This window comes from Podarcis cretensis (genome assembly GCF_951804945.1).
Source record: "Podarcis cretensis genome assembly, chromosome: 10".
NCBI lineage: Eukaryota > Metazoa > Chordata > Lepidosauria > Squamata > Lacertidae > Podarcis > Podarcis cretensis.
The window spans coordinates 17,383,526-17,393,556 of NC_137179.1; the positions used below are offsets into that span (position 1 = coordinate 17,383,526).

Below are 10,031 nucleotides of genomic sequence, written 5' to 3' on the forward strand. Positions count from 1 at the left end.
AAAACCCTGTCAACAACTGCACCAATTTGGAGGGGGGTTCCAAGTTTGGGGGTTCATAGTCAAGTAAGCTGCATTTTTCCATTGTCTTCTAACTGGTCGCCCAGCAAACTGGTGGAGACTGAATGAAAACAGCATGTAACTTCTGAGTTGATAGTGTGACAATGCCAAGTATTTGACACCTCAGGGATCTATTATTATGTTGAGGTTGTGAGGGTTGTTTTTCATCTACCTTACATCAGCATCACTTTTCCTTGCCCCTGAGGAAGTAACTCTATAAGAGAAGAAGAGAGTTGTAGCCAACTCCACTTCTCTTCTCCAAAACTCTGGCAGAGTACATTTGCTTGCACATCAGTTCAAAGCTGTAAAAAGATGGCTCTGGACAAAAATTCCTACCTTAAGATGAGCGATGGAAACAAAATCCCTTTGATTGGGCTTGGTACCTATTGCCCTGATGAAGTAAGTCAACTTTCTTAAGGTTTTCTTTTTCTATTGCCTTTATGTGTATATAGGAAATTTGCTTTCTCAAACGGAAAGCCAACTGCAGTCTAAATAGGCCACCCTTTGTGATGGTTTGGCAGGGCCTCTCCCAAGGGTCAACCTACATGTCATTCCATGAAGATGTTTGAGTTTTACAACACAAATAGCTGCTGTTGGAGAGAGCTTGATCAGTATCAGAGCCACGGTGGGCTGGGCGGAAAATGAGAGTTTAACCCTTATCCCTACTCCATGGACCCTGGCAGCTTACCCATCTCAAGTTGCTATTTGCATCTCTCCTGATGCAAATAGCAATTTCATTGTGTTTGGAGAGGAATTATTTTTGTCGCGTCTGTGGCTGACAAGGGTGTATGTGTGTGTGAATTTCTCCTGCCTGTCCACTATTGTCCCAGTCTGCAGGTATTTGTATGAATGAATTTATTATTTCGGTCACAGACCAGTTCCAGTTCACATACAGAATCAGGGAAGTCATGAAACACAATAGGGATACATTTAAATTTGCAGTTTGGTATAACAGGGACAGTACAGATATAGCAGCAATTAAAATATATAAATTAGATCTTACTAAAATATAACCTGAAGTTGACAGATATTTGTATTTGAAAAACCAGTTGCATTAAATGCAGTGATATATTTATTTCACATCGGTTTGCCATATATTTTGCAGAACAGGCACTGTTACAGGTGCCTCATTCTACATTTGTAAAAAAAACCAATATTTTAGTGTGGCAGCACCCACATTTTGGAACTCCCTTCCTATTGACGCTGATATTAACCATTCTGTGGCCAGAATGCTTTTCAATTCTGTGAAAATATTGTTGATATGGCTGCAATAAATCCTGGTCTAGCAGAGAAAAGAGACTTTGTTTGAATTCCAAAACCAATATTTTTTAATGCTGCACAGCAATAGTGATTTACATTTATATCCTGAACCTTTCTTCCATCATGGAACTCAAGGTGGCATGAATATATTTCCCGAAAAGATTCTGACTTGTTGAAGCAAAGCAAGATGGTAGCTTGCTGCATCACCACCCTTAGAGAACATGCGCTGGGAGAGAACCCAATTTTCTCAAATGCTTTGTATGTAGATTATTGTCCGCAGTGCCTTAAAATGACCATGGTTGGCATCCAATGCACTCATTCTATTAATGCAAGGATTTGTGCTTGTGCGGTAGAACTTTTCCCATGTTAGGGTACAACCCCATGGTGTTCCATGTGCAGCTGTTTTCCAATGCAAAAGTGGCACATGAGGAAACACAATCAAGTAACCCTCCTGCGAAAGCCAGTGAAACTTGCTGACACTATTTGTTGTTTTAACCACCAGGTTCAAAAAAGCAAGTGTGAGGAGGCTATAAAGGTAGCCATCGAGCTTGGCTTCCGCCTTATCGATGGAGCCTTCATCTATGGGAATGAAGAGGAAATTGGACGAGGGATGAATGCAAAGATTGCAGATGGAACTGTGAAAAGGGATGAATTGTTTTACACTGGAAAGGTCAGTAAATATTAATTCCTGTAGTAGTTGGTTGATTGGTGGACAGGCTTTGCTTCCACCATCCTTTCCTAACAGCTGAGGCCATGGAAGTTCCTTTATTCAACTCAGTGGTTTCCAAATTTTACTTCTTTCCTTTCCAAATTGACTTGACTCCTGAGGAATCCCTGTGTATTGTAGACATCCTCACCATGGCCAGGCAGGAAAGAGGACAAATGTCCTGCACCTTTGGCAGTTGTGCAACAGAGGAATTTCAGAATGTGTTGCTTGTCATACATGCAACAACTGCTGAAATCCCTTCTCTATACAACTAACGAAGCTGCAAGAGCCTGCTTCATTTTGTTTTTACTTGGCCGCCCAACATTACTCTGAGAACATAACTCAGCTCACTTCCAGACAACCTGTTTACTGAGCATTCATTTGGATTTGTTTGCAGGGAGGTTATGCAAGATCAAGGGCAAGCAATTGATATCCCACACTTTCTAGCGCACTTTCCTTGCTGCAAAAAGTTCAGTTTGTTTTTCTTAGAAGCAGATTTGTACCAGAGCAGCAGATCTACTTGAATTGTGCAAGCTGAATTTTGCAGTTTGCCATTGAATCCCAATTGCAAAACTCTGAAGATGCCCTTAGAGATATACCCAACATTACACTGTGTCCACCCGTTGAAATGGAATCTTCTTGATGGGCAAGTGGCCTGTTAGGGAAGGTTGTCAATCACTGGTTATCTTCTTGCTAAACTCCTAGGGCTCCTCCTGACCTATTTTATGAATATTCATCCTGTTTTGCTGTACAAAAAACTTAGGTTAGACTATTATCTGGTCTTTACTGAGCGTTCATTCTGATGTCTTTCTGGTGAGGTTATAAGGCAGGCATAGGCAAACTCAGCCCTCCAGATGTTTTGGGACTACAACTCCCATCATCCCTGACCACTGGTTCTGTTAGCTAGGGATCATGGGAGTTGTAGTCCTAAAACATCTGGAGGGCTGAGTTTGCCCGTGCCTGTTAAAAGGGAATGAGCACTTATCCTGATTTGCTCATGTGGTATTTACAAGTCTTTCTGTCAAGTATTTGTTCATCCGTGCATTTTCTCATTGCTTTCCTAACTACAAAAAGTCTTTTGAAAGAAAGAAAAAAGTACAGTGGTACCTTGGTTCTCAAACGGCTTAGTTTTCGAACAAATCAGTTCCTGAACGCCGCAAACCCAGAAGTAAGTGTTCCGGTTTGCAAACGTTTTTCGGAAGCCAAACATCCGATGCGGCTTCCACTTGAGTGCAGGAAGCTCCTGCAGCCAATCAGAAGCCACACCTCGGCTTTTGAACGGTTTCAGGAGTCAAACAGACTCCCAGAACGGATTAAGTTCGAGAAACCAAGGTACTACTGTAGATTTGATGCACCAGTGTGATAGAGTGCTTTAATCTGCTTTAATTAAAGTTCTGGCATGTGCTTGATTCCCACCCACAATACATTGGCAGTCTGGAAGTGCACCTGTTAAGTTTCCAGTGAAGCCAAGGTGTCTCAGAACCCAGTTTGAAAGCCATTGTTTTAAGAATGCTCTCTTAAATGAAAGTTAGACTATAGAAACTGCAACTGACTGGCCTCTTACCTATATGAAAAAAACCCAGTGTGTTCTCTTAATAATTTAGTCACATATAATTTTACAACTGGAAAACGAAACTCCCAGAGTCCTTTCCTTTGAGGCAATAAACGAGCACATTATGTATGCTCATTTAGTTTTAACTTTACCTGGGAAGATACAACCTTTGTGAAAAAGAAGCTATGATAACAGGCATACAGATTGGCAGAAATTTATCTGACACAATGGCCATTGAAATTAATTGGAGTGTGTCTATATGCTTCAGTAAGAACCATTGATTCTGAAGGTGACCTGTATCCATGTTCTACTGTTTGAAACCCTTTACAGCTTTGGGGCACCTTTCATCGCCCAGAACTTGTCTGGACAAGTGTGGAAGAATCTCTAAAGAAACTTAAACTTGATTATATGGATCTCTTTCTTATTCACATGCCATTTCCTCTCAAGGTAATCCCCCCCATCACTAGTTGATGAACCAAAATCAAACTTTCCTTCCTTGCATGCTTGTAAAATCCTTATCTTAAAAAGATGTAGTATATATTAAGATGGATTTACTGTTAAGCGTACACATTAATTCTTTTGATCAGAAACATATTCAAATGCTGGGAGCAAAGTTTTGAATCATATGTAACTATCCTTCACACTTTAGATGTTCTCAAAATCAAGGAAAAATAAGTAGGATATTTACCTACCCATGACTGCTGCTTTAAAAGGAAAAGTTTTAGTGTAGAGATAACGTTGGCTCATATGACAAATGATTTATCAAGTGGCTAATGTTGTCTCCTCTGGTGGGCAGGAGTTCTCTAAAATCTCAGAGGCTTTTTATTATTATTTTAAAAAAACTTTCTTGAAGTCCTTGTTACCAAAACCTTTTTAGCTGGATATACGGGAATTGAACTTGAGGGATGGGGGGAACTCCCACTAGTACCAATGGGAGCAAGACCACTCTGAGTAATAGCAACCTAGAGTAGGATTTTCACTGAGACTGCTGTGCAGGCAGGAAAAGGTTACACCTCACAGTACTCGAGTTAGAGCTAGTAACTGCAAAAGTAACGACAATTGCAATAGAGTTAATTTGGTTCTCCGTCTAACTCTGATCAATTAAGTCATAAGTGTGCACTAAAGTGGAACCGTCATAACAGAGGAGTGTCTTTAAATATGTGATAAGTTGCATTCCCTCACCAATTAGAAATTGCAGCCAGGAAAAGACCCATTTGGACCACAAGGGGGGAGGACATATAAAATAATTTACATCTGGAAACATATCTTAACCTTGTTTGCAAATGTACAGTAATAATCATCATCCACTAAATGTAAAAAAAAGTCAATGCTTTCATTTTGTTTAATCTGCTTTTACAATTGTTTCTTGATGACGGGTTGTTTCCAGACTGACATCACAAACCAGCAGATGTCTACTCAGAAATAAGTATCACTCTCAGGTAACTGTGTGTGTGATAGCATGCTTAGTCATGCTTAGAGTCAACCTTTATAGGGGAAAGATGGGAAGTAAAATACAGTGGTACCTCAGGTTACATACGCTTCAAGTTACAGACTCTGCTAACCCAGAAATAGTACCTTGGGTTAAGAACTTTGCTTCAGGATGAGAACAGAAATTGTGCTCCAGCGGCACGGCGGCAGCAGGAGGCCCCATTAGCTAAAGTGGTGCTTCAGGTTAAGAACATTTTCAGGTTAAGAACAGACCTCCGGAACGAATTAAGTACTTAACCCAAGGTACCACTGTACTTTAAATAGGTTTTTGGTGCTGTTGTTTCTACGTTGAGTAAATTTTAATTTTAATTTTTATTATTTTAAAGCCAGGAGCCGATCCGCTACCAAAAGATGAAAGTGGAAAGCTGGTCTTCGATGACGTTGACTTGTGTCAAACCTGGGAGGTGTGTATCATCACAGTTGTGTAGCAACAGCAGGACAGTCCCCCAAATCAAAGCTGTACACTTATTTCAGCAGCATAATTTATACAGCCTACTTTGTTTATATACTTTCATCATCTTCTGCAGGCCATGGAATTATGTAAAGATGCAGGTTTGGTGAAGTCTATTGGTGTCTCCAACTTCAACCAGAGGCTTCTGGAAAAGATCCTAAACAAACCTGGCCTCAAGTACAAGCCTGTTCTCAACCAGGTATAATTCTTTAAAAATAAATAAATCACTGAACACGGGGAGTGAGATTGCATCAGTGGAAAGTGTGAATGTGGGTTCTGAATTCACAATAACCGAGGGCCCTGATCGTGCAGGAATCCTGGCCACAGTTGTATCCACATGGAGCTCTGTTCAAAAATTCTGCTAAATGCACAAAGCACAGGGAACTTGAGAATGGATCCAGCAGGCAAAATCCCACTTCCCCGTTCCAGATGTTCAGGTCCATTCATAATGCTCTGTCTTCAAGAACCAATTTATTTTTGTTGTTTTGTAACAAGACTGTAAAGACTGCTCCTCTAGACTGTGCTTCTGACTCTTGGCTTGTGCACAAATTCTCTACCAGGTCGAATGCCACCCTTATCTCAAGCAAGCCAAGCTGCTATCTTTCTGCAAATCAAAGGATATTGTCCTGGAAGCTTTCTCTGCTTTAGGATCCCAGAGAGACGAGGCTTGGTAGGAGAAAACACTGAACTTTGATCATTTATTCCAGTATTTCAATGATTAGCCAATAATTAACCAACAACTGTAGGGAACCTTTGGCCCTGAAGATGTGGCTGAGTTACAACTCCCGTCAGCTGCAGCAAGCATGCCCAACGGCTAAGGATTATTCCAGTAGCAGCTCAGCCAAAGGTTGTTCTAGAGCAGCAATCAAGGATCAGATAGGAAGGAGAAAAGTGCACCATCAAAACCAGAAAGAATATCTGATCCAAGATAGCAAATATGGGATCAGGGGAAGGGACACAAAGGTAGCACCTAGTCAAAGCCATACAGAAACGAGGGGAAAGGAATGTGTGCTTAACAGGGGTAGATGAATCTGATAGTTTGGGTTTCTCCTTTTTCTTAAGTTTCTGCATCATTCCGCATCAGATTTAAAGTTTGCAAACTTTTTTTTTTTTTTTTTTTTTTTTTTAGTTCAGAGGGAGGCTAGTCTCAGTCCCATCTTAACAAACCATGGTTTATCAGTATATGAATATGGCCAGTAAGACTGACCTGTCAATATGCATAGGATTGTGCTTTTGTTCTGCTGTTCCTGCCCCTCTGCACAGAACACCTGTTTGCAGGGTTCGTTGGTTGGGTTCCTCCATACCAGATGATCTGGTCTAAAACAGCTTTATACTTACAGGGTCTAGATATGCTCAAATGTTGACTTGAATATGTCACAATATTGCTATTTAATGACACCTGAGGTTGCTTTCCTCTTGCAGGATGGACACAAGCACACCAGTTCTGCGTGAGGAACCAGTACTGGTTGACCTTGCTAAGAAGCACAACCGAAGCCCAGCGCTCATTGCCTTGCGCTACCAGTTGCAGCGTGGCATTGTGGTTCTGGCCAAGAGTTTCACCCAAAAACACATTAAAGAAAACCTGCAGGTAAACCGGCAATTTGCAGACGCAGTGAACCAAAGTTTAATGTGTACTGGTTTAGGTGAGGCATTGGGAGCTGAGTGTTTGTTCATACCTGCACTTTAAGTAGAATAACCTACCGCATACTGAACACAAACCAGTAACAGACTGTCAGAGTTAAGTTGTGGGGTAAGCAATAGTGGAGATGGGGTCCATCTTACTCACAGGAGCTCAACTGCATAAGCAGAGTTGAATGGGAACCACTGATGTCTAAAACACGAAGAAAATGCAGGTGAGATCAGTGAGACATTCTGCAGGATAGGGGAGCCAATGTCTCCTCTTTCTGCCCACTTTGTCTCAGCACTTGAGCTTCAGAAAATCTAGAGCCTCCTTCCATATGAACCTACCCGGACCCTGAGATCATCTTCTGAGACCCTTCTTCGTGTGCCTCTTCCTCGAGAGGTCTGGAGGGTGGCAACATGAGAACAGGCCTTCTCAGCAGTGACTCCCCGTCTATGGAATGCTCTCCCTAGGGAAGTTTGCCTGGTGCCTTCATTATACACCTTTAGGCACCAGGCAAAAACGTTCCTTTTTAACTAGGCCTTTGGTTGATCTTATTGACATCCAACACCCTTTTAGAATGTGGCTTTTTTCGGGGGAGGCGTTATTGGGTTATTGTTTTTGGTTTGATTTTATACGTTGTGGTCTTGTTTGTGAACTGCTCTGAGACCTCCGGGTACAGGTAAATTGAAATAATAATAATAAGAGAGCCCTTGCTGATTATATGCAACCCTGTCTCCTCTGCTAGGTGTTTGATTTCCAGCTGCCTGAAGAGGACATGAAAACCCTCAATGGCCTCAAAAGAAACGTTCGCTACATGAAACTGACAGGGTGAGTTGAAGGCGGCAAGGCAAGGGAATCTGTTGTTAGAGTTCAGCCCGATCCATAATGTCGCACAGTGATACTGGTGGGCATTTGAGAAGCCCACGTGTGGAGGCAGCTCCTGGTGGGAATTAGTTGTTTGCAGTTGCAGCCAGAGCACTCCCCGTTCCTTGTTGCCCTGGGGAGAGTGTGGTAGCACCCCTGACAATTTGCTGGGGGTGAAGGGTCATGGGGAAGTGGGGTGGGGACACACATACAAGCTGCATACAAGGGGCAGGACGTCCGAATGGTGCTCAAAAGACGCAATTGATTACACCCAACACATTTCAAGAACGATTGCCCTCCAAACCAGAAGGTCTTCATGTGCCTTACTCTGGTATGCCAGTAAAAACAGCTCAGTAATGGCACACCGTTATTTCCCCTTTTTTGCTACTAAAGACTAAGGGCCTAAGTACAGTGTTACCTCAGGTTACAGATGCTTCAGGTTACAGACACTTCAGGTTACAGACTCCACTAACCCAGAAATATTACCTCGGGTTAAGAACTTTGCTTCAGGATGAGAACAGAAATCGCGCGGCGGCAGCGGGAGGCCCCATTAGCTAAAGTGGTACCTCAGGTTAAGAACAGTTTCAGGTTAAGAACGACCTCCAGAACAAATTAAGTTCTTAACCTGAGGTACAACTGTATGTGTTCCCTATTGAGACAGTCAAGTAGAACCAGGGCCGGCCCTACTGTTAGGCAAGGTGTGCTTCAGCTGGTGCATCAACCACTTTTCTCCTCACTTTCCGCAGGGAAAAGAGAGTAAATTCCACATTCAAATGCCCAGTGTGGAAGCACCCTCCAGGCCAGCCCCCTCCCCAGCTGATTCTTCTGAGCACCCTGCCTGTCCCCTTCTGTTGGAGGGCAGAGCTGTGTGCATCACATGGCTGTCCTGCACCCACATAACTAGCCTGCTGCCCTCAGTGGTGGTGCAGGACACTCGGGTTTGGTGAAGGGCACTATGTTGCTGCCAATCTAGAAGTAAGTTTTGGTTGTCATTCCAGCTGGCTTCCGTATATGAAATGTGCACCATTTTGCAATTTGCCTCAGGCAAGCAAATTGTGGTGGGCTGGCCCAAGGTTGACAATCCTGAGATAGATAGCAAACCCACCAGCAAACATTGTGGCTGTATATACACCGTTCATTTAAAGCACAGAACTTTCCCCCACAGAATCCTGGGAACTTTGTTAAGGGAATTGTAGTTCTCCGAGGGTAAACTCCAGCGGCTAGGCTTCATGTGCTTTAAATGTGTTGGATATTCCTTCTGAAGCCTGACCCTTTCTTTCTCCTTGTAATTTAGAAGCTCCATTGATTATTATTTTTCAGATTTGCTTCCCATCCTAACTATACATTCGGAGATGAATAAAACCCTTTGACTGATTCCATCCTCGATGCTGTTCTCTACCTTCAACAGATGACTCTATCATACACATTTTTCTTCGCAATTTTGCCTAAAATAAAGCATTTTTGCATGGTGTTTTCACTAATATATGCTCATTAATGCATACAGTCGTACCTCATTTTGCGGCTGGGATCTGTTCCGGAGCCCCGAACACTAGCCGAAAAAGACACAGGGCAAAGTGCCACGTCTGTGCATGCTCGCGGAGTGGTTTGAGCTTCTGTGCATGTGTGAAGCACGATTTAGCGCTTCTGCGCATGCGCGAGCGTCAAACCTGGAAGTAACCCGTTCTGGTACTTCCGGGTTTGCCGCGGATGTTCAACGGAATGGACGCTAGACAAGGCAGATGTTCGTGGAGGTATTACTGTACTTTACCCCAGTATACGCAATTATTCTGTAGCTGAACAACTGCATCACACAATACAGAGAACTGCCACTTTCTTTTGGATAACTACATTTCAATTTGCATATTGGTTCAAGAAGTGTGAGCTGTGTAGTTTCTCATTCAAATGTGAACAAAACTGAACTCCTCCTCCATCCCTAGTTCTCCCTAATGTGTCAAAAAGCAGTTTCAAGGGGGTGATTTGTATATTGAAAATAGCACAAGCCGGGGGAGAGGATTTACTTTCATAAAAA

General features: G+C 42.6%; 1 protein-coding gene across 2 annotated transcripts; it reads left to right on the plus strand.

Annotated features, from left to right (window-relative positions):
* Positions 1–303: 303 nt before the first annotated feature.
* On the plus strand, positions 304–9,483 carry LOC307225169 (estradiol 17 beta-dehydrogenase 5-like). 2 transcript variants are annotated; one of them, XM_079993012.1, is made up of 9 exons: positions 304–456; positions 1,820–1,987; positions 3,906–4,022; positions 5,390–5,467; positions 5,591–5,713; positions 6,075–6,184; positions 6,937–7,102; positions 7,884–7,966; positions 9,323–9,483. In XM_079993012.1, the coding sequence occupies exons 1-9, from the start codon at positions 370–372 to the stop codon at positions 9,360–9,362; spliced, it is 972 nt and encodes a 323-aa protein (XP_079849138.1). In that variant the 5' UTR covers positions 304–369; the 3' UTR covers positions 9,363–9,483. The 2 variants fall into 2 exon arrangements, with proteins under 2 accessions (XP_079849138.1, XP_079849139.1); XM_079993013.1 differs by lacking the exon at positions 3,906–4,022.
* The last annotated feature ends 548 nt before the right edge of the window (positions 9,484–10,031 follow it).

What these genes read in the sequence shown, in the direction of transcription:
- LOC307225169 (XM_079993012.1), top strand. Translation starts at nt 370, where the DNA reads ATGGCTCTGGACAAAAATTCCTACCTTAAGATGAGCGATGGAAACAAA. An exon ending in GTACCTATTGCCCTGATGAA is followed by an intron (nt 457 to 1,819) that starts GTAAGTCAACTT and finishes TTTAACCACCAG; the next exon opens with GTTCAAAAAAGCAAGTGTGA. An exon ending in ACATTAAAGAAAACCTGCAG is followed by an intron (nt 7,103 to 7,883) that starts GTAAACCGGCAA and finishes CTCCTCTGCTAG; the next exon opens with GTGTTTGATTTCCAGCTGCC.